General features: G+C 39.5%; 2 protein-coding genes across 2 annotated transcripts; both read left to right on the forward strand.

Annotated features, from left to right (window-relative positions):
- Nucleotides 1-8,361, forward strand: LOC139324818 (vomeronasal type-2 receptor 26-like). Its single transcript, XM_070954569.1, has 4 exons — nucleotides 1-789; nucleotides 4,267-4,494; nucleotides 5,303-5,429; nucleotides 7,463-8,361. Exons 1-4 carry the CDS (start codon nucleotides 1-3, stop codon nucleotides 8,359-8,361), a joined length of 2,043 nt encoding a protein of 680 aa, XP_070810670.1.
- A 6,263-nt stretch (nucleotides 8,362-14,624) lies between these two features.
- Nucleotides 14,625-20,611, forward strand: LOC139324819 (vomeronasal type-2 receptor 26-like). Its single transcript, XM_070954570.1, has 4 exons — nucleotides 14,625-15,413; nucleotides 16,526-16,753; nucleotides 17,569-17,695; nucleotides 19,713-20,611. The coding sequence occupies exons 1-4, from the start codon at nucleotides 14,625-14,627 to the stop codon at nucleotides 20,609-20,611; spliced, it is 2,043 nt and encodes a 680-aa protein (XP_070810671.1).
- Nucleotides 20,612-25,406: the final 4,795 nt, after the last annotated feature.

Here is a 25,406-nt window from a genome sequence, read left to right on the forward strand (position 1 = left end):
ATGGTGCCAAAAGAGGACCATCAATACATTGGACTTATCAAACTTCTTCTCCATTTTGGATGGACATGGATTGGAGTCTTTACATTTGATAAAAACACGGGAGAACAGTTCCTTCAGAAAATGCATCCGTTGCTTTTCCAGAATGGGATCTGTTTAGCCTTCACACAAAAGATTCCACAGCAAGCCCCATTTGAAGAACTTTCAGCATTCTTTGATCTAATCTCCATTATTTCTAATAAACTGTTGGATCAGAAAGCCAATGTTTTTCTTGTCTATGGCGAATCCTTCACGATTCTGTGGCTCAGAATTATTGTGTTTCTACGTGATTATGACAATAAAGAGATTGCGTCATTTAGAAAGGTTTGGATCCTGATGTTCCCAATTGATTTCATACTGATAGGAATTCAAAGGTCTTGGGATGTCCAGTTGTTCCATGGGGCTCTTTCCTTTACGGTGCATTCAAGAGAAGTTCAAGGCTTCAAAGAATTTCTTCAAGTCATCAAACCTTCAACCCACAAAGATGGATTTCTTCAAGAAGTTTGGGAGCAATTGTTTGGCTGTTCACTTACAAATGAAGAATCACCCTCAATATCCAATCCAACATGTAGTGGAGAAGAGAATTTGGAAAATCTGCCTTCTCCTCTGTTTGAGTTGCAGATGACTGGCCAAAGCTACAGTATCTACAATGCTGTTTATGCAGTGGCACATTCTCTGCATGAGGCTGTGAGATCAAGAGCCCAACACAGAAGAATTAAAATGTTTGCATTTTCAAATCTGCAGCCATGGCAGGTAATGTCTCTATGCCACACCTACCTTTTCTTTCCCAGTGAATAGCCTTTCTTATCATAATCAATATAGCTTATTTGCCATGGCCACAGATCAAGACAGATACCGAGGAAACAAAGTTATTAATGTAACAGCTGATTCTATATTATAGAACAAAAGCATTGAAAAAAAAATAGTCTTTCAGTCTAGTCAATGGATTTTTTGTATCATTAAAAAAAAACAATTATCATAAAGAAACCCCTGACGTTCCACATCTGCAGATTGCCAGATGTTAGGTTTAAGTATGATTTATGTAGAAAATTATCATAATTTGCATCATAAAAGATGATCAAAGGAAGCACTGCTTCATACTTTTATATTCCCACTTGGGGAATCACACTCTGGACTTGATTTTTGTCTCTGATCAGTGGCTGAATGATTTAAGAATAGGGGATATAGACATCAAGCCCTTGTCATGGTCTGATCATTCTCTCCTTCACATGGACTTTCAAGTCACTTCCACCCACCGCAGGGAGACGGAACCAACCAAATGGTTCCATCCCAGGCGCCTGATGGACCCCGAAAGGTTCCTGATGGAGCTTGGGCCATTTCTTGAGACTCTGGCTCATGACTCAACTGAGGACCTGGTGGTCGCCTGGGACAGGGTGGCTACTGGGGCCTTGGACCGCGTCGTGCCTTTGCGGCCTCTGACCCGATGCCGATCTCGTCTAGCTCCTTGGTTTTCCGAGGAGCTGAGAGAGATGAAGCGTCGGAAAAGACGCCTGGAGAGTGATTGGAGGACAAGCCGATCTGAATCTGACCGAACACAGGTGAGATCTTATATTAAGATCTACCTAGTGGCGATAAGAGCGGCGAAGTCTAGCTACTTATCCGCTCTTATTGCATCTGCAGAGAACCGCCCAGCTGCGCTGTTTAGGGTGACCCGCTCCCTACTTCAGGTGGGGGTACAGGAAGATCCCTTAAAGGGTCGAGCTGAGAATTTTGTACAATTCCTGCATGATAAAGTCGCTCAGATTCGGGAAGGCCTGGACTCCGATTGGGTAGATCCAGGGGAGGAGACGGGGGCAGGTCTTGAGAGCATTATCTGGGAAGAGTTTGACTCTGTGGCTCCTGAGGACGTGGACAGGATTCTGGGCAAGCTTAACGCTGCCACATGTTTATTGGACCTGTGTCCCTCCTGGTTGGTACTGGCCTCCCGGGAGGTTACACGAGGCTGGCTCCAGGGGATTATAAATGCTTCTCTGAGTGAGGGTGTCTTTCCCGCCGCCTTGAAAGAGGCGGTTGTGAAGCCCCTCCTCAAGAAGCCTTCCCTGGACCCGGCTATATTATCAAATTATCGTCCAGTCTCCAATCTTCGCTTTGTTGCGAAGGTTGTTGAGAGTGTGATGGCGCGACAACTACCCCGATACCTGGATGAAGTTGTCTATCTGGATCCATTCCAGTCAGGCTTCAGGTCACGATACAGCACAGAAACGGCTTTGGTCGCATTGGTGGATGATCTCTGGAGGGCTCAGGACAGAGGTTGCTCCTCTATCCTGGTCCTATTAGATCTCTCAGCGGCTTTTGATACCATCGACCATGGTATCTTACTGCACCGGCTGGAGGGGTTAGGAATAGGGGGCACCGTTCTTCGGTGGTTCTCCTCCTTCCTCTCTGACCGTTCGCAGTTTGTGTTGGCAGGGGGGCAGAGGTCGACCTCGAGGCACCTTATTTGTGGGGTGCCGCAAGGGTCAGTCCTCTCACCCCTTCTGTTCAACATTTATGTAAAACCGCTAGGTGAGATCATCCGTGGTTTTGGGGTGAGTGTTCATCAGTATGCTGATGACACACAGCTATACATCTCCACCCCAGACCACTCCAATGATGCCCTTGCTGTGATGTCCCGTTGCCTGGAGGCCGTGCGGATCTGGATGGGGAGAAACAAGCTCAGACTCAACCCCTCCAAGACCGAGTGGCTGTGGCTTCCGGCGTCCTGGTATAGTCAGCTGGTACCATCACTGACAATAGGGGATGAGATCTTGCTCCCCACAGAGAGGGCCCGCAACTTGGGTGTCCTCCTGGATTCACGGTTATCTTTAGAAGATCATTTGATGGCTGTGGCCAGGGGTGCCTTTTATCAGGTTCACCTGATCCGCCAGTTGCGTCCCTTTCTGGATCGGGACGCCTTGCGCACGGTCACTCATGCCCTAGTTACCTCCCGTATGGACTACTGTAATGCTCTCTACATGGGGCTCCCCTTGAAAAGCACCCGGAGGCTCCAACTGGTCCAGAACGTAGCCGCGCGGGTGATTATGGGCGCAGCTCATTACGCCCATGTAACACCTCTCCTACGCGAGCTGCACTGGCTCCCGGTGGTCTTCCGGGTGCGATTCAAGGTGTTAGTTATCACCTTTAAAGCGCTCCATGGCTTAGGACCTGGGTACCTATGAGACCATCTTTTGCCACCAATAGCCTCCCACCGACCAGTTCGTTCTCACAGGGAGGGACTACTCAGGGTACCGTCAGTCAAATTATGTCGACTTGCGACTCCCAGGGGGAGGGCCTTCTCTGTGGGGGCTCCAACCCTTTGGAATGAACTGCCCCCGGAGATACGGAATATCCCTGATCTCCGTGCTTTCCGCCGTGCCCTCAAGACCCTGATGTTCCAACAGGCAGGGCTAAACATACAAACATGCAAATGATTTTTTAAATGATATCTAATTCTGGGTTTTATTTAATTGACCAAACTAAGTAACAATTTTAATTAGCAATTTTATGATGTTTGTGTGTCTATATTTTTCTTGACTGTACACCGCCTTGAGTCCTACGGGAGAAAGGCGGTATAGAAATATAATAAATAAATAAATAAATAAATAAATAAATACAATCATTTACCATTATTTTTCATTCTCTTTTCCATAAATAAAAAAATGTCCAAGATACTTTTACTTGGCTCATAAATGTTTTCAGTGTTGAGAATATGAATGTGTTCCTTCTCCTCTCCTCTCCTCTCCTCTCCTCTCCTCTCCTCTCCTCTCCTCTCCTCTCCCTTTCTCTCCTCTCCTCTCCTCTCTCTCTCTCTCTCTCTCTCTCTCTCTCTCTCTCTCTCTCTCTCTCTCTCTCTCTCTCCTCACTTAAATTTCAAATTCTAAAATCTGGCTTAATGAAATTTGTCAGATCCCAGGCTCTCAAATAGCTTTGTAAGAAAGAAAAATGGTGGATAAGATTATGTAGGGTGAAGGTTTGATTAATTGATTGATTAATACAAAATAGCCCGTTTTCATTTTGCTTGTATTGATGGGCACTATTTTCTATTTTTCCTCACATTAATAATAGAGTAAATCTATACATTCCATGCAATACAGAATATCAATTTTCTCAATGTACTTATTTGAGCGTTATTACAGAAAGGGGAAGAATGACTGAAAGAAATGTGAATACGATGGCTTGTTCTCCATTGTTATCCTTTCAATTCCCTCTCTTTCATTCTCTTTCAAGTAGCTCCATCCATTTCTTCGAGGCATTTCTTTTAACAATTCAGCTGGGGAGAGAGTGTGCCTGAATGAGAAAAGGGAAACAGCAGGTGGATTCGACATCACCAACTTGATCACTTTTCCAAACAGATCCTTTCAGAAAGTTACCGTTGGAGTCTTAGATCCCAGTGCTCCAAAAGGGAAAGAATTGTTTATCAGTGAAGATGAGATTATCTGGCACCCAGCTTTCAACCAGGTGTGGACACATTTAATGGCCATTTATTGTGATCCATTATGATACCACGAAGGTCTCTTCGTCTGTATTGAACATAGTGACAGGCCTGGAAGCCATCTTTTGTATTAGGCCTTCACGTTTACTGCTGTGGGAAACTGGGAGGGGGAATGTATGGAGCATAGGTGATATATAATCATAATAACATTCCTTTCTCAGGAAGTCAAGGACAACCTGTCCTGAACCTGGAGGGATGGAACTGGGAGCCATCTCCAGTTGGGACGGTGGTTTGATTAGATCATGTGATGGACTTGTGGGTGTTGGGTAGGGACTTGAACTTTCTGTTGGGTGGGGAAAACCTGGAAGCTTTCAAATTCGGGTTTTCCCAGATTTGCCAGTATGACATCTCTAATAAAATGTAAGTTTGAGGAAACTCAAGCCTCAGAGTTTTCTTTTGTTGGGGCTGTTACTTGGAACCCTGACACATAGTCTCTTTATCCATCTTTTCTTTCAGTTTTTTTAAATGAAAAAAAACAACAACAACCAGATATATTCTATATAAATGCTGACCATGTTCAAGCATTTCCCAAACTGACAAAATGACATTACAATGTAAAAGCCAGATTTTCGTATCCGAGCTACATTTCGATTGGAAATCACAGAAGTCATGCTGTTTCCATAAGATTGTCATGGTGCACATTTATTTCCTCACCCTGCCATTCTCCAAACAGGCCATTAAAATTCTTTCCTGCCATAAAAGAGAATAATTCGAATCTGGTTTTTTTTTTTAAAAAAAATCTTTGTTTGAAAAATCTTTCATTTTTATGACCAGGTACTTCCAATTTCTCTGTGTAATGACCATTGCTCCCCTGGATCCTGGAAGAAAAGGATAGAAGGAAAACAATTCTGCTGTTATGACTGTGTTTCATGCCCAGAAGGAAAGATTTCAAATCAAAAGGGTAGGTGAGACAATTCCTCAAGTTTTTATTAGATTGAGTTAAGCAAAATGTATTGTATTTTTTGGAGTATACGATGCTCCAGAGCATAATATGCACATTAGTTTTTGGGGAAGAAAACAATGGAAAAAAATTCTGCCTCTGCCTACCAACATCCATTGGTATTCATCTGGCTTGCATCCTTGCAGCAAATAGCAAACAGCCAAAAACACAATGCGTGGAGGCAAAAAATGGGGCATGCAGAGGCCAAAAACATGACGTGTGGAGGCTAAAAATGCGATGCATGAAGGCAGTGATTGGCGGCGATGTGCTGTGGTGATATCTGCAGCCTGGAATGGGTCTAAACTGGAGCATTTGGAGGCGATAATGCAACACGCAGAGGCCAAAAACGCAACACACGGAAGCCAAAAACATGAGGCACAGAAGCAGCGATGTGCTGTAGTAATCCCTGCAGCCTGGAACAGGTCCAAAACAGCACGCGGAGGCCAAAAATGCACCACACAGAGGCTGAAAACGAACAAAGGGTGGGGGCTGGCAGGTGGGGAGGCTATATTCAGTGTATAAGATGCACCCAAATTTTCACCCACTTTGGGGGGGGGAAGTGCGTTTTATACTTCGAAAAGTACAGTAATTAATTACTTTGGGATATGTAGAATTAGTAGTTTTATGAGTTCTTCGGGATGAATGTTCCTTTCTATACTGTAGACATCAGTCTCTTATTCAGAGATTTTGGCAGGTAGAGTTTCCTAATATGGGCCCAAAATATATATCTCCATTGAGCCATAGATCTTCTATGATCACACCATCTGTTATCCATTTATTTATTTCTCATAGTTTCAACTTCATTTGCCTATTGAGGGTTTATTTTTTGAGGGTTTATATATTTGTAGCTCAGGGTTGACTTGGGATGGGGGTCCTTGGTGCTCTCTGAGCTTGCTTGTTTTCTTGCAGATCTTTCATTACCCAACTAGGTAACATCAGTAGGACGAGCCCTGATGATGTTACCTGTTTGGGTAATGAAATGTTTGCAAGAAAAAAAGCAAGCTCAGAGAGCACCAAGGACACCCCGTCCCCCATAAGATTGTTCAAATCTATCATGATTTTTATAAACTCGGGATATATTATGCTTATTATTTTTTTTTTAAATGCTTCTTGGTGTCTTCTATCTTGAAGATGTCATCTTCATAAATTGTGATGTTAACCTAATCACTGTAAATTCTGTGAAGCAATAAATATTTAGGAATTAAATATATAAATATTTAGGAATTAAAGAAAAAGTCTGCTGGGAAAAGAAAAGCACAAAGTACTTTTTTCTTACCAGAAAACCCTAAATGAATATATCATTTGAGTCAATTAAGCGATGATTTAACTCAATTTTTAATTATCTTTTTTTTCTTTTTAGCCTAGATTAAAGTATAATTTGAAGACCACCAATCTCTTCTTTTTTTAAAAAAAGGAATGTTAATAAGGAGATTCAAGTTAAATTTATACTTCTAGTTAAAGTTCAAATAAACCATGACAGTTTTAAAAAATGATAGTGTAAAACTCAACAAACAACCTTGTGGCTAAGGAACAATTTGCCTCCAGATGTTGTGAATGCTGCAACACACCCAGGTTTTTAAGAAGATGTTGGATAACCATTAGTCTGAAGTGGTGTAGGGTTTCCTGCCTAAGCAGGGGGTTGGACTAGAAGACCTCCAAGGCCCCTTCCAACTCTGTCATTCTATTTCTATAACAAACGAAAGGATTAATATACCTTCATTATCTTGAAAGCAAGCATAGGAGATTATTTTTGCTTGTTGGACCCAACATACTTTTTTCAGTATTGATTTCAAAGAATAATTGCCTTTCCCCTCACATATACTTTATTACATGTGAATCCTAAATAGAGGAAAACCTGCATTTTCACAGAATCATGATCAGACTAGTAACCGGTAGAAAGAACTGATAAGCAATAGCAGTGAGCATCCACTAGGAAAAGAATTTTCAACAGTATGCAATGGAGAGATGACAAATGCCTTGACTTTTTGTTCCAGATATGGACGACTGTTTTGAATGTTCTAAAGATCACTACCCGGATAAAGAACAGAAAGAATGTATCCTGAAACCGGTGGTCTTTCTATCATTTGAAGAAACCTTAGGAACTGGTTTAGCCTCAGCTGCTCTTTCTTTCTTCTTCTTGACCTCTTGGGTACTTGGAACTTTTATTAAGCACCGGGATACTCCCATTGTCAAAGCCAACAACCGGTCCCTCACCTACACCCTGCTTGTCTCTCTTCTGCTCTGTTTTCTCTCCTCTTTGCTCTTCCTCAGCCAGCCTGGCAAAGTGACCTGCCTTCTCCGACAATCAGCTTTTGGCCTCACTTTCTCAGTGGCCATTTCTAGTGTCCTGGCCAAAACCATCACTATGGTTGTGGCTTTCATGGCCACTAAACCAGGATCTCAGATGAGGAAATGGGTGGGGAAAAGATTGGCTTTTTCTATTGTCCTTTCATGCTCCATCATTCAAGGATGGATTTGTATTCTCTGGTTGTCAACATCTCCCCCATTCCCTGAGTTGGACATGTACTCAGAGCTACAAGAAATGACTTTACAATGCAATGAGGGGTCAGCTTTCTTCTTCTACTGTGTCTTGGGCTACATGGGTGTCTTGGCCATCGGCAGCTTTATTGTGGCTTTTCTTGCCCGTAAATTACCCGACAGCTTTAATGAAGCCAAGTTCATCACCTTCAGCATGTTGGCCTTTTGCAGTGTGTGGGTCTCCTTCTTTCCAGCCTATCTGAGCACAAAAGGAAAAGCCATGGTAGCTGTGGAGGTCTTCTCCATCTTGGCCTCCAGCGCTGCATTACTGGGATGCATATTTTTGCCAAAATGCTACATCATTGTTTTTAAGCCTGAGCTAAACCAGAGAGAGCAACTAATAAAGAGGACTTAGTACCTCATGTGAGTTTTCTCACTATGAAAATTTGCTGACAATTAGGATACTAACAATTGAAGGCCACGAACTGCTAATGGGCTGGCACTCCTTTTTATGGGATGAAAGATATAAAACACATACCTATTTTAAAAGACACACAATTAGGAATACACTACTACTAATTTGGCTAAAAATTCAAAAACAACACTACACAAAAATTCCGAATTGGCTATCACCATTAGAAGCGGTAAGACACCCAAACTTAACAGAACCCAAAAATATAATTAGATACAAAGACTTAATTGACTATCAAGGGAAGCTGAAAACCAAATAACAATTGGAAATAGAGCTAAATAGAGAAGTCGACTGGTGGACTTTTACACAGATCCAATCCAAATACAAGGAACATATAAAAACATATGAAATCTACAGAGAGAAACAAGAACTAGATAAAATTATATTAGACTCACAAGAGAAATTAATTAGTAAAATCTATAATTTTCTATTGCGATATAAGATGGAGGAGGAAACAGTAAAGGATACGATGATTAAATGGATGCAAAATTTTAAATATACAATAGATTTGGAGAAGTGGGTGGCATATGTCACCCACAAGATTGCCAAAAATTCATTCAAAGAACCGTTCATTATGCTGGAAATGCAAAAAATCGCAGGTTACCTTTTACCATCTATGGTGGACGTGCCCGGCAGCAAAGAAGTTTTGGTCTAACATTAAGAAATGGTTGGAACAAATAACAAAATTACAAATAGAGATGAAACCAGAAACTTTCCTGCTAGGAATCTTCAGAAAAATATATCCTAAAGATATAAAATACCTGATAATACATATTCTAACGGCAGCTCAAATAATGTACACAAGGAATTGGAAACAAGAAAAAATCCCAACGGAAGAAGAGTTAACAGATAAAATCGCACAGAGTGCTGAAATGGATAGACTAACAAAAGGGATTAAGGAAAAAGAAGAGACAGAGTACTACAGAATATGGGACAAATGGTACCTATGGTACAACGCCGCTAATAAAGATACATAGGTGCAAGAAGAATAGAATAAAGATGTAAATAGGTATACTAATAATTTCCTATGGACAAGTAAACATGAATAAGGGAATTTCAAAAGAAAAGTATAATCCAAATATAAAGATTGCTAAGGAATCCTAAGGGGAAGGGAAAAAGAAAAGGAGGGGGAGGAAAAGGGAAAGGAAAAACTACTAGGCTAAAAATAAGGGGAAAATTATAACTGTATTAATTGAAGAACCACTATGAAATATTGCTTTAAGAGGAAAAATTACTTATATGTTGTATGTTTTGTAAATGTTTTTTATATGTGTTTTTATATGTGTTTTAATAAAGTTTATAATTTTTTTAAAAAAAATAAAATTTGCTGACAATTGAAAGACTGTCTGCTATCTCCTGTAAACATATAGTTTTAATTTCTGTCAAAGGAAGATTTATGGAGGATTATTATTGTTATTAAGATTTATTATGTTTGCCATTCCAAAAGGAGTTCTCGTGCTATTGCATTTACAACCATTTTCCAAAGGAGTCAATAAATACATTCCTTTTACAATATGGGGTTCTTAGATCAATTTTTGACCATATCAAAATATATATTTAAAAAGAGGGAGGGAAGCGTAGGCGATGATATCAAATACATTGAACTGTACTCAATAACTTGCAAGTCTGGTTTCCTGAATGGTGATCAGGGTCAAGGCCAGGGGTGAAAACCAGCAGGTTCTGACAGGTTCTGGAGAACCGGTAGCGGAAATTTTGAGCAGTTCAGAGAACCGGTAGTGGAAATTTTGAGTAGTTTGGAGAACTGGCAAATACCACCTCTGACTGGACCCAGAGTGGGGTGGGAATGGAGATTTTGCAGGATCCTTCCTTTGCCACACCCACCAAGCCATGCCCACCAAGCCACACCACTCCCACCAAGACACGCCCATAGAACCAGTAGTAATAAAAAATTGGATTTCACCACTGGTCAAGGCTAGCCTTGGAGAAAGGTGGGGAATGTAAATTCTGTGTGGCTTTGTGTCGTCTGACATAATCCTTAATCCTGTCAATTCCGTCTGTCTCAGTCTTCTAATTGGGATTACTTGAGGCCATTCTGGCTGGAAGGCAGGGATTGCTTTACCTTCTATACTTGGTTTTTCTTTGCCTTCTCTAAGGGCATGGAAACAAAGAGAAGGGGGTGTCCTGTGATTCTTTCTACAGCCACAACTGGTGAAATAGAATGCTCTGGGATTCTGCAACTGTTACAAATACATGTCAGTTGCCAAGCAACTAAAGTTCGATCACATGACTGTGGGGATGCCACCATGGTTGTAAGTGCGGGGATCAGTTGTAGTAGGTCATTTTTTTTCAGTGTTGTTGTAATTTTGAACGGTCAAAAAAGAAATGGTTGCAAGTCAAGGACTACCTATATTTTCCTTTAGTAAAGGAAATAGAAAAAGAAACTTGAGACATTGTTCAGAGCAGATAATGGACATCCCAAATGTGATTTTTTTCAAGAGGCAACTGGACTTTCTGGTTTTCTTTGAAGACATTTCACTTCTCATCCAAGAAGCTTCTTCAGCTCTGACTGGATGGTGGGGAATGGAAGGATTTATACTCCTTGCAGAAAACAGGTCATTTGCATTCTTTTAGCGGGACGTTAAGGTCACCTGGAGGTTTATCTGTGTCCTCAGGGTCACCTGAGTGGTGCAAATGGATGTGGAGCCTCCCCCCTCTTCTACATCTACTCATAACAACAAATTTGAAACCATTGATAAGATGGTGCAAAGCTCTTGTCATTCATGACATATGCTGTGCCTATGGAAACCATGGAAAACGAATGGTTTTCAAAGGTTTGCAATGATGCTATTACCTAGTTAGGTAATGAAAAGTCTGCAACCAAATAACCTATTTCAGAGAGCATCAAGGACTCAAGGTTGAAAACTAAATTGCTCTTTAAGCAATTGAATGAATAAAATTTTATTACGGTCCTCGACCAGCAATAGACATACAATGAATTAAAAACAATACTGACATTAATCATGAATAGAAACATTCACTTCTCATCCAAGAAGCTTCTTCCATTCTGACTGTCAGAAAAAGACTGCTTTATCTCTCCTCATAAAACATGCATACAGTAAATGAGTGATATTTGCTACATCTATTCATATTCTGTTTTATGCTAAGCTAAACTGATCTAGCTATATAAAAAAGGCTGTATGTATGTATGTATGTATGCTCCATCATAACTCTGGGATGCCCTGAGCAATTTCAACCAGACTTGGTACACAAATGACTTACTATATGGAAACAAATACTGTGTGTGTTAAAACACCCCAGTGTGTGTGTGTGTGTGTGTGTGTGTGTGTGTGTGTTCCAGCATAACTGTGAAATGCCTGGGCCGTTAAGGAGAGCGAGAGCGGCATCTGAGAGCGGCAATTGTTTGTGATGTCAATTCCTTTGCAGCTTCTGGAAAGGCATCTGTGATGTTCGTTATCCAGTGGAGCAATGGGAAAGCGCCTGATGGATTTGGGGCAAATGCCAGGATTGTAGACAGGGTGGGAAAGAGGAGCGCATCGGAGGAGGGGGTTTCAACATTTTCCCCATTCCCTGAGTTGGACATGGACTCAGAGTTCCAAGAAATTATTTTGCAATGCCATGAGGGGTCAGATTTCTTTTTCTACTGTGTCTTGGGCTGCATGGCCATCACCAGCTTTATTGTGGCTTTTCTTGTCCATAAATTACCTGACAACTTTAATGAAGCCAAGTTCATCACTTTCAGCATGTTGGCCTTTTGCAGTGTTTGGGTCTCCTTCTTTCCAGCCTATCTGAGCACAAAGGCAAAGCCATGGTAGCTGTGGAGGTCTTCTCCATCTTGGCCTCCAGTGCTGCATTACTGGGATGCATATTTTTGGCTAAATATTACATCATTGTTTCCAGGCCTGACGTAAATCACAGGGAACAACTCATAAAAAGAAACTAGTACATCATGTAATATTTCTTGCCTTGAAAAACATCTTACCAATTCCCTTTTTTCAACTATTCCCAAAGCAAATTAAGCAGCAATCCCTTGTCAGGTCACCCAAAGGAGAGAAAGCTGTTGAACCAATGTACAAAGGAAAATTGCCAGGATGCCAATGTTTCAACGATAATTATGTCTCTTGTGAATTACTGAAATTACTATATTATTCTAAAAGGGAAAAGTAGCAAACACAGGAATTGGAATTGAAAAACAATCCATATAAGTATTTCAAGAGCCAGACAGAGGCAGGAAGACAAATTCTCTCCCTCCTGTCTTTATGTGCCAGAACTTCTCTTTGAATGATTGACTGAGACATTGTCGCGTAAAAATAATGTGAAGATGTTGTTCCTTCTGATGTTCTTGATGCACAAAGTCGTTATGCTGAGATGCCCTGCAAGTGAAGCTTTCCCTGTTCCACATGAGTGGTTCCAGTTTGGTGACCTCGTCATTGGTGGGATGGTGTCTCAAATTTTTTACAACTTTTATGAAATTGAATTTAAGGAACATCCTTCTCTAAATCCTTATCCCTTTCCAATGTAAGGACTCCCCCCTCCCACATGTTCCCTAAATTTATCCAAATCCAGTGAATGTGCTAATATGAGTAAAAACTGAGCATGAATGTAGTTTTTGTATCTTCCTTCTCTTTTGAATGGTTGTAAGAGAAGAAATATAGAATAACAGAGTTGGAATGGACCTTGGAGGTTTACTAGTCCAACCCCCTGCCCAGGCAGGAAACCCTACACAACTTCAGACAAATGGTTATCCAACATCTTTTTAAAAAATTTACAGTGTTGGAGCATTCACAACTTCTGGAGGCAAGTTGTTCTACTGATTAATTGTTCTCAGTGTCTGGAAATTTCTCCTTAGTTCTAAGTTGCTTCTCTCCTTGATTAGTTTCCACCCATTGCTTCTTGTCCTACCCTCAGGTGCTTTGGAGAATAGCTTGACTTCCTCTTCTTTGTGGTAGCCCCTGAGATATTAGAACATTGCTATCACGTCTCCCCTAGTCCTTCTTTTCATCAAATTAGACATGCACAGTTCCTGCAACCGTTCTTCATATGTTTTAGCCTCCAGTCCCCTCATCAATTTTGTTGCTCTTCTCCGCACTCTTTCTAGAGTCTCAACATTTTTTTACAGCATGATGACCAAAACTGGATGCAGAATTCCAAGTGTGGCCTCACCAAGGCATTATAAAGTGGTATTAGCACTTCACATGACCTTGATTCTATCCCTCTGTTTATGCAGCTTAGAACTGTGTTGGCTTTTTTGGCAACTGCTGTGTATTTTTCTTGTATTAACTTAAAAGTCTTTCTCATCAAATATATGCTTTTTTTCATTTGTATCCTAAATGTCATTCAAAAAAACCATATTCAAATTTTGTGGAACATTTAAGGAGCTGAAGGTAATTTTTTTTTTCAAAAAAAGGACTGTATTATCATCCCTTTGAAAATGGGCAGACAGTAAATGACTGATATTTGCTTCATCTGTCCCTTTTCTGTTTTGTGCTAAGATGATAGAAAACAAATATGATAGCTTGGAATCAAAGTTATTATTGTCTTTGTTTATTTATTGCAACTCATGGAAATACATTGGGAACACTCTCTAGAAATTATTACAGCAAATTAGCATTTTTGTAGTTATCATCTTCCTACTTCCATCAGAGATAGAAGTCTTTGTTATATATTTAAATATGATGTCACATTGTAAGAATTTTAAAATGACCTCTTCCATGGGGGGATTTAACTTATTGACAGAATAATAACAAAATTCTACCAGGACGTCCTCGCTTTGGCCTTTGCTGTGAAGGAGATCAATGAAGACTCCCAGATCTTACTTAATGTCACACTTGGGTTCCACATCTATGACAGTTACTACAACCCAAGGATGACCTACCGCACCACTCTGGACCTGCTTTTCAAATCTCAGGGATTTTTTCCTAACTACAAATGTGATAACCAGAAGAATCTCATGGCCATCATTGGAGCTCTTGTGTCTGATACTACATCCTATATGGCAGAAAGTATACATGTCTTCAAGATTCCGCAGGTAATTTGGGTGGAGGGGTAAGAGTGAAACTTGTTTTCTTTAGGAATCAACATTAGAGTTCAATGTTAGAGTTCATTCAGTCTCCATATTTTTCCCTTCATTGTCATGAATGGAGATTCTCCTTTTTTGTGTCTAGTTGACCTACGGCTCCTTTGCCCAAGAAGACTTTACAACTACTGAGTTATCTTCCCTTTATTGCATGGTCCCCAAAGAGGAGCATCAATACAATGGAGCTATACAGCTTCTTCTCCATTTTGGATGGATGTGGATTGGAGTCTTCACTTTAGATAACAATAAGGGAGAACATTTCTTGCAGAAACTGCACCCATTGCTTTTTCAAAATAGGATCTGCTTGGCTTTCACACAAAAAATTCCGCAACAAGTCAAATTAGACGAAAGTTCAGAATTTTTTGATGTCATCTCAATTATTTCTGAGAAACTTGTAAATCAGAAGACTAATGTTTTTCTTGTCTATGGTGAATCATTCACGATTCTGTGGCTCAGAACTGTTTTTTTTTTCTATGATCAAGAGAAAAAAGAGAGTGCATCTTTTAGAAAGGTTTGGATCCTGATGTTCCCAATTGATTTCATACTGACAGGAATTCAAAGGTCTTGGGATGTCCAGTTGTTCCATGGGTCTCTTTCCTTTACAGTGCATTCGCGAGAAACTACTGGATTCAAAGAATTTCTTCAAGACATCACACCTTCAACCCACAAAGATGGATTTCTTCAAGAAATTTGGGAACAATTGTTTGACTGCTCACTTTCAGATGAAGAATCAACCTCAATGTCCAATCCAACATGTAGTGGAGAGGAGAATTTTGAAAATCTGCCTTCTCCTCTGTTTGAGTTGCAGATGACTGGCCAAAGCTACAGCATCTACAATGCTGTTTATGCAGTGGCACATTCTCTGCATGAGGCTGTGAGATCAAGAGCCCAACACAGAAGAATTAAAATGTTTGCATTTTCAAATCTGCAGCCATGGCAGGTAATGTCTCTATGCCACACCTATCTTTTCTTTCCCAGTGAATAGCCTTTCTTCTCATAATCTAATATGGTTTGTTTGCCATGGCCACAGATCAATACAGATACCAAGAAAACAAAGTTATTAACATAACAGCTGATTATATGTTATAGAACAAAAGCGTTGAAAAAACCCAGTCTTTGCAAATTTCAGTCTAGTCAATGGAATTTTTGTATTATTAAAAAAACAATTATCAATAAGGAAACCCCCAATGTTCCACATCTGAAGATTGCCAGATGTTAGGCATAAGTGAGATTTATGTAGAAAATCATCATAATTTGCATCATGAAAGATGATCAAAGGAAGCACTGCTTCATACAATCGTTTAACATTATTTGTCATTCTCTTTTCCATAAATAAAAAATTGTCCAAGATACATTTACTTGGCTCATAAATGTTTTCAATGTTGAGAATATGAATGTGTTCTCTCTCTCTCACTCCCTCCTCACAGAATAGAATAGAGCAGAACAGAACAGAACAGAACAGAACAGAACAGAATACAAAAGAACAGAACAGAACAGAATGAACAGAACAGAACAGAATAGACGAATTGAGCGGAGTCCAGTGGAGTGGAGTGGAGTGGAGTGGAGTGGAATGGAATGGAATGGAATGGAATGGAATAGAATAGAATAGAATAGAATAGAATAGAATAGAATAGAATAGAATAGAATAGAATAGAATAGAATAGAATAGAATAGATCTCAAATTCTAAAATCTGAGTTAATGAAATTTGTCAGGTCCCAGGCTCTCAAATAGCTCTGTACCAATGAAGAAAAAAAAAGTGGTGGATAAGATTATGTATGGTGAAGGTTTGATTAAGAGAAATCATATACAAAATAGCCTTTTTTCATTTTGCTCTTATTGATTGACACTATTTCCTATTTTTCCTCAGATTAATAATAGAGTAAACCTATACATTTCCATGCATCCAATTCAGATTATGAATTTTCTCAATGTACTTATTTGAGTATTATTACAGAAAGGGGAAGGATGACTGAAGGTAATGTGAATACGATGGCTTGTTCTCCATTTATTAGCCTTTCAATTCCTTCTCTCTTCTATTCTCTTTCAAGTAGCTCCATCCATTTCTTCAAGGCATTTCATTTAACAATTCAGCTGGGGAGAGAGTGTGCCTGAATGAGAAAAAGGAAGCAGCAGGTGGATTCGACATCACCAATTTGATCACTTTTCCAAACAGATCCTTTCAGAAAGTTACAGTTGGAGTCTTAGATCCCAGTGCTCCAAAAGGGAAAGAATTGTTTATCAGTGGAGATGAGATTATCTGGCACCCAGCTTTTAACCAGGTGTGGACACGTTTAATGGCCATTTATTGTGATCCATTATGATACCCAAAGGTCTCTTCATCTGTATTGAACATAATGACAGGCCTGGAAGCCATCTTTTGTATTGGGCCTTCAGACCTGCCACGTTTACTGCTGTGGGAAACTGGGAGGGGGGAATGTATGGAGCATGGGTGATATATAATCATAATAACATTCCTTTCTCAGGAAGTCAAGGACAACCTGTCCTGCACCTGGAGGGATGGAACTGGGAGGCATCTCCACTTGGGACGGTGGTTTGATTGGATCATGTGATGGACTTGTGGGTGTTGGGTAGGGACTTGAACTTTCCGTTGGGTGGGGAAAACCTGGAAGCTTTCAAATTCGGGTTTTCCCAGATTTGCCAGTATGACATCTCTAATAAAATGTAAGTTTGAGGAAACTCAAGCCTCAGAGTTTTCTTTTGTTGGGGCTGTTACTTGGAACCCTGACACATAGTCTCTTTATCCATCTTTTCTTTCAGTTTTTTTAAATGAAAAAAAAAAACAACAACCAGATATATTCTATATAAATGCTGACCATGTTCAAGCATTTCCCAAACTGACAAAATGACATTACAATGTAAAAGCCAGATTTTCGTATCCAAGCTACATTTCGATTGGAAATCACAGAAGTCATGCTGTTTCCATAAGATTGTCATGGTGCACATTTATTTCCTCACCCTGCCATTCTTCAAACAGGCCATTAAAATTCTTTCCTGCCATAAAAGAGAATAATTCGAATCTGGGTTTTTTTTAAAAAAAATCTTTGTTTGAAAAACCTTTCATTTTTATGACCAGGTACTTCCAATTTCTCTGTGTAATGACCATTGCTCGCCTGGATACTGGAAGAAAAGGATAGAAGGAAAACAATTCTGCTGTTATGACTGTGTTTCATGCCCAGAAGGAAAGATTTCAAATCAAAAGGGTAGGTGAGACAATCCCTCAAGTTTTTATTAGATTGAGTTAAGAAAAATGTATCGTATTTTTTGGAGTATACGATGCTCCAGAGCATAATATGCACATTAGTTTTTTAGGAAGAAAACAATGGAAAAAAATTCTGCCTCTGCCTACCAACATCCATTGGTATTCATCTGGCTTGCATCCTTGCAGCAAATAGCAAACAGCCAAAAACACAATGCGTGGAGGCAAAAAATGGGGCATACAGAGGCCAAAAACATGACGCGTGGAGGCTAAAAATGCGATGCATGAAGGCAGTGATTGGCGGCAATGTGCTGTGGTGATCTCCACAGCCTGGAATGGGTCTAAACTCTAGCATTTGGAGGCCGATAATGCAACATGCAGCGGCCAAAAACGCAACACACGGAAGCCAAAAACATGAGGCACGGAAGCAGCGATATGCTGTAGTAATCCCTGCAGCCTGGAACAGGTCCAAAACAGCACGCGGAGGCCAAAAATGCACCACACGGAGGCTGAAAACGAAGAAAGGGTGGGGGCTGGCAGGTGGGGAGGCTATATTCAGTGTATAAGATGCACCCAAATTTTCACCTACTTTGGGGGGGGGGGGGAAGTGCGTTTTATACTCCGAAAAGTACAGTAATTAATTACTTTGGGATATGTAGAATTAGTAGTTTTATGAGTTCTTCGGGATGAATGTTCCTTTCTATACTGTAAACATCAGTCTCTTATTCAGAGATTTTGGCAGGTTGAGTTTCCTAATATGGGCCCAAAATATATATCTCCATTGAGTCATAGATCTTCTATGATCACACCATCTGTTATCCATTTATTTATTTCTCATAGTTTCAACTTCATTTGCCTATTGAGGGTTTATTTTTTGAGGGTTTATATATTTGTAGCTCAGGGTTGACTTGGGATGGGGGTCCTTGGTGCTCTCTGAGCTTGCTTGTTTTCTTGCAGATCTTTCATTACCCAACTAGGTAACATCAGTAGGACGAGCCCTGATGATGTTACCTGTTTGGGTAATGAAATGTTTGCAACAAAAAAAGCAAGCTCAGAGAGCACCAAGGACACCCCGTCCCCCATAAGATTGTTCAAATCTATCATGATTTTTATAAACTCGGGATATATTATGCTTATTATTATTATTTTTAAAATGCTTCTTGGTGTCTTCTATCTTGAAGATGTCATCTTCATAAATTGTGATGTTAACCTAATCACTGTAAATTCTGTGAAGCAATAAATATTTAGGAAATAAAGAAAAAGTCTGCTGGGAAAAGAAAAGCACAAAGTACTTTTTTCTTACCAGAAAACCCTAAATGAATATATCATTTGAGTCAATTAAGCGATGATTTAACTCAATTTTTAATTATCTTTTTTTTTCTTTTTAGCCTAGATTAAAGTATAATTTGAAGACCACCAATCTCTTCTTTTTTTAAAAAAGGAATGTTAATAAGGAGATTCAAGTTAAATTTATACTTCTAGTTAAAGTTCAAATAAACCATGACAGTTTTAAAAAATGATAGTGTAAAACTCAACAAACAACCTTGTGGCTAAGGAACAATTTGCCTCCAGATGTTGTGAATGCTGCAACACACCCAGGTTTTTCAGAAGATGTTGGATAACCATTAGTCTGAAGTGGTGTAGGGTTTCCTGCCTAAGCAGGGGGTTGGACTAGAAGACCTCCAAGGTCCCTTCCAACTCTGTCATTCTATTTCTATAACAAACGAAAGGATTAATATACCTTCATTATCTTGAAAGCAAGCATAGGAGATTATTTTTGCTTGTTGGACCCAACATACTTTTTTCAGTATTGATTTCAAAGAATAATTGCCTTTCCCCTCACATATACTTTATTACATGTGAATCCTAAATAGAGGAAAACCTGCATTTTCACAGAATCACGATCAGACTAGTAACCGGTGGAAAGAACTGATAACCAATAACAGTGAGCATCCACTAGGAAAAGAATTTTCAACAGTATGCAATGGAGAGATGACAAATGCCTTGACTTTTTGTTCCAGATATGGACGACTGTTTTGAATGTTCTAAAGATCACTACCCGGATAAAGAACAGAAAGAATGTATCCTGAAACCGGTGGTCTTTCTATCATTTGAGGAAACCTTAGGAACTGGTTTAGCCTCAGCTGCTCTTTCTTTCTTCTTCTTGACCTCTTGGGTACTTGGAACTTTTATTAAGCACCGGGATACTCCCATTGTCAAAGCCAACAATCGGTCCCTCACCTACACCCTTCTTGTCTCTCTTCTGCTCTGTTTTCTCTCCTCTTTCCTCTTCCTCAGCCAACCTGGCAAGGTAACCTGCCTTCTCCGACAATCAGCTTTTGGCCTCACTTTCTCAGTGGCCATTTCTAGTGTCCTGGCCAAAACCGTCACTGTGGTTGTGGCTTTCATGGCCACTAAACCGGGATCTCAGATGAGGAAGTGGGTGGGGAAAAGATTGGCTTTTTCTATTGTCCTTTCTTGCTCTCTATTGCAAATGTGTATTTGTATTCTTTGGTTATCGACATCTCCCCCATTCCCTGAGTTGGACATGTACTCAGAGGTCCAAGAAATGATTTTACAATGCAATGAGGGGTCAGCTTTCTTCTTCTACTGTGTCTTGGGCTACATGGGTATCTTGGCCATCGCCAGCTTTATTGTGGCTTTCCTTGCCCGTAAATTACCTGACAGCTTTAACGAAGCCAAGTTCATCACCTTCAGCATGTTGGCCTATTGCAGTGTGTGGATCTCCTTCTTTCCAGCCTATCTGAGCACAAAAGGAAAAGCCATGGTAGCTGTGGAGGTCTTCTCCATCTTGGCCTCCAGTGCTGCTTTACTGGGATGCATATTTCTGCCCAAATGCTACATCATTGTTTTTAAGCCTGAGCTAAACCAGAAAGAGCAACTAATAAAGAGGACTTAGTACATGATGTGAGTTTTCTCACTATGAAAATTTGCTGACAATTAGGATATTAACAATTGAATGCCACGAACTGCTAAGGGGCTGGCACTCCTTTTTATGGGATGAAAGATATAAAACACATACCTATTTTAAAAGACACACAATTAGGAATACACTACTACTAATTTGGCTAAAAATTAAAAAACAACACTACACAAAAATTCTGAATTGGCTATCACCATTAGAAGCGGCAAGACACCCAAACTTAACAGAACCCAAAAATATAATTAGATACAAAGACTTAATAGACTATCAAGGGAAGCTGAAAACCAAATAACAATTGGAAATAGAGCTAAATAGAGAAGTCGACTGGTGGACTTTTACACAGATCCAATCTAAATACAAGGAACATATAAAAACATATGAAATCTACAGAGAGAAACAAGAACTAGATAAAATTATATTAGACTCACAAGAGAAATTAATTAGTAAAATCTATAATTTTCTATTGCGATATAAGATGGAGGAGGAAACAGTAAAAGATACGATAATTAAATGGATGCAAAATTTTAAATATACAATAGATTTGGAGAAGTGGGAGGAATTATGGCAAATGAATACAAAATTAACATTAGCGGTGGCACAAGGAGATACAAGGAGAACCAGCTGCAGATGTTTTATAGGTGGCATATGTCACCCACAAGATTGGCAAAAATTCATTCAAAGAACAGTTCATTATGCTGGAAATGCAAAAAATCGCAGGGTACCTTTTACTATCTATGGTGGACGTGCCCGGCAGCAAAGAAGTTTTGGTCTAACATTAAGAAATGGTTGGAAGAAATAACAAAATTACAAATAGAGATGAAACCAGAAACTTTCCTGCTAGGAATCTTCAGAAAAATATATCCTAAAGATATAAAATACCTGATAATACATATTCTAACGGCAGCTTGAATAATGTACGCAAGGAATTGGAAGCAAGAAAAAATCCTAACGGGAGAAGAGTTAACAGATAAAATCGCACAGAGTGCTGAAATGGATAGACTAACAAAAGGGATTAAGGAAAAAGAAGAGACAGAGTACTACAGAATATGGGACAAATGGTACATATGGTACAACGCCGCTAATAAAGATACATAGGTGCAAGAAGAATAGAATAAAGATGTAAATAGGTATACTAATAATTTCCTATGGACAAGTAAACATGAATAGGGGAATTTCAAAACAAAAGTATAATCCAAATATAAAGATTGCTAAGGAATCCTAAGGGGAAGGGAAAAAGGAAAGGAGGGGGAGGAAAAGGGAAAGGAAAAACTACTAGGCTAAAAATAAGGGGAAAATTACAACTGTATTAATTGAAGAACCACTACGAAATATTGCTTTAAGAGGAAAATTTACTTATATGTTGTATGTTTTGTAAATGTTTTTTATATGTGTTTTATATGTGTTTTAATAAAGTTTATAGTTTTTTTAAAAAAAAATAAAATTTGCTGACAATTGAAAGACTGTCTGCTATCTCCTGTAAACATATAGTTTTAATTTCTGTGAAAGGAAGATTTATGGAGGATTATTATTGTTATTAAGATTTATTACGTTTGCCATTCCAAAAGGAGTTCTCGTGCTATTGCATTTACAACCATTTTCCAAAGAAGTCAATAAATACATTCCTTTTACAATATGGGGTTCTTAGATCAATTTTTGACCATATCAAAATATATATTTAAAAAGAGGGAGGGAAGCGTAGGCGATGATATCAAATACATTGAACTGTACTCAATAACGTGCAAGTCTGGTTTCCTGGATGGTGATCAGGGTCAAGGCCAGGGGTGAAAACCAGCAGGTTCTGATAGGTTCTGGAGAACCGGTAGCGGAAATTTTGAGCAGTTCAGAGAACCAGTAGCGGAAATTTTGAGCAGTTCAGCGAACCGGTAGCGGAAATTTTGAGTAGTTTGGAGAACTGGCAAATACCACCTCTGACTGGCCCCAGAGTGGGGTGGGAATGGAGATTTTGCAGTATGCTTCCCTTGCCACACCCACCAAGCCACACCACTCCCACCAAGCCACACCCATAGAACCGGTAGTAAAAAAAAATTGGATTTCACCACTGGTCAAGGCTAACACTACAATATTAAAAGAAAAGGATTTCCTACAGAGCATGGAGAAAGAATTAGCTTTTTTTTTTCAAAGAAAATATAAAAGAGGATACATCACTGCAGAACCGGTGGGATACCATGAAAGCTTATGCCAGAGGCCTGATTATTGACTATACAAGGAAAAGAAATATTAAGAAAAGGCAAGCATATAAAATTCTAGAGGATGATTATAAGACATTTGAAAAAGAACTGCAGAAGTTCCCACAAAAAAAAGACATTAAAATGAAAATGGACACGATTAAACATAAAATGGGATTATTAGAGAAAGAAGAGCTAGCACAAAAAATCAGCAATGCTAAACAGAAATATTTTGAAGATGCTAATAAACCAGGCAGATGGCTAGCATATAAATTGAAAAAAGAAAGGAACTCAAGGAAAATATCACAGTTAATAGATGATCAAGGACAAATTAAATTTGGAAAAAGTAAAGTAAATAGAAAAAGAAACTTGAGACATTGTTCAGAGCAGATAATGGACATCCCAAAGATGCTATTTTTAAGAGGCAACTGGACTTTCTGGTTTTCTTTGAAGACGTTTCAATTCTCATCCAAGAAGCTTCTTCAGCTCTGACTGGATGGTGGGGAATGGAAGGATTTATACTCCTTGCAGAAAACTGGTCATTTGCATTCTTTTAGCGGGTCGTTAAGGTCACCTGGAGGTTTATCTGTGTCATCAGGGTCACCTGAGTGGTTCAAATGGATGTGGAGCCTTCTTGGAACTGTTGAAAGGACTGTGTTGTAGATTGTCATATCCCTCCCCCCTCTTCTACATCTACTCATAACAACAAATTTGAAACAATTGATAAGATGGTGCAAAGCTCTTGTCATTCATAACAAGAGCTGTGCCTATGGAAACCATGGAAAACGAATGGTTTTCAAAGATTTGCAATGATGTTATTACCTAGTTAGGTAATGAAAAGTCTGCAACCAAATAGCCTATTTCAGAGAGCATCAAGGACTCAAGGTTGAAAACTAAATTGCTCTTTAAGCAGTTGAATGAATAAAACTTTATTACGGTCCTCGACCAGCAATAGACATACAATGAATTAAAAACAATACTGACATTAATCATGAATAGTAACATTCACTTCTCATCCAAGGAGCTTCTTCCATTCTGACTGTCAGAAAAAGACTGCTTTATCTCTCCTCATAAAACATGCATACAGTAAATGAGTGATATTTGCTACATCTATTCATATTCTGTTTTATGCTAAGGTAAGCTGATCTATATATATAAAAAAGGCTGTATGTATGTATGCTCCATCATACTCTGGGACGCCTTGAGCAATTTCAGCCAGACTTGGTACACAAATGACTTACTATATGGAAACAAATATTAACTTTAAAGTTGTCTATCAAAACCAGTGGTGGGTTTCAAATTTTTTTACTACCAGTTTGATGGGTGTGGCTTGGTGGGCGTGGCAGGGGAAGGATACTGTAAAATCTCCATTCCCACCCCCTCCAGGGGAAGGTTACTGCAAAATCCCAATTTTCTCCCAATCAGCTAGGACTTGGGAGGCAGAGAATACATGGACGTAGGCCCAGTCAGAGTTTCTACTACCGGTTCTACGAACTACGCAAAATTTTCACTACCGGTTCTCTAGAACTGGTCAGAATCTGCTGAAACCCACCTCTGATCAAAACCCTTCTTGGTTTTTACTTGTTCCAAGAGTAAAAAGGTTGCAAGGAGCAGCTACCATGCTACGAGCAAAATTTGGCCCTACAAAAAGATGTACAGCAGGAAGGGAAATGTGGGGTCATAAGGCCAGATGATCTCTCCACAAAAAGATCCATTGGCTGTTACAAGCTGCCATTCAACATCATCTGCAATATACTATGGGTGAATGTCTGATCACAACCATTGAAGAACTTTGGGGACAATTCTACAAGGATGATGACATTGTTCTAATAATCACTTTCTAACTTTCTGATAAAATATATGATCTGGTGGAGCAGTGGGGGGGTTTCAAAAATTTTTACTACCAGTTCTGCGGGTGTGGCTTGGTGGGCGTGGCATGACTTGGTGGGTGTGGTTTGGTGGGCATGGCAGGGAAAGAATACTGCAAAATCCCCATTTCTTCCTGATCAGCTGGGACTTGGGAGGCAGAGAATAGTTGGGGGCAGGGCTAGTCAGAATTTTTACTACCAGTTCTCCAAACTACTCAAAATTTTCGCTACCGATTCTCCAGAATTGGTCAGAACCTGCTGAAACCCATCTCTGTGGTGGAGGATACCATAACATATCTTAACTTGTGGGAGGAAGTTTTAACTGGATTGGAAATACAGTATGGTTAGCTATTTTAAAAGCAATTCAGAAGGACAAGGCGATAATGATTTATAAGGTGACTTAAAACAAGTGAAGTAACTATGTTGAAATGGCTTACAATATCCTGCTAAAGAGGAAGCTGAAGATTAGGGAGGCCCTGCTGCTTTATTGGAGACATGAAGTAAGAAGACTTTATTTTTTGCCAGTTTGTTCTCTAATACAGCATATCAAGAGCAAAAGTGAATAAATACTAGTAAAAATTAAAGCCTGCAGAAGTAGGAATTAAAATATCCAGTAAAGGAACCAGTGGTGAAATTCAATTTTTTTTTACTACCGGTGTGGCGTGGTGGGCATAGCAGGGGAAGGATACTGCAAAATCCCCCTTCCCTCCCCACTCC

The sequence above is a fragment of the Pituophis catenifer genome, unplaced genomic scaffold (assembly GCF_029215685.1).
Source record: "Pituophis catenifer annectens isolate HBS135680 unplaced genomic scaffold, rPitCat1.0.hap2 SCAF_15, whole genome shotgun sequence".
NCBI classification, from domain to species: domain Eukaryota; kingdom Metazoa; phylum Chordata; class Lepidosauria; order Squamata; family Colubridae; genus Pituophis; species Pituophis catenifer.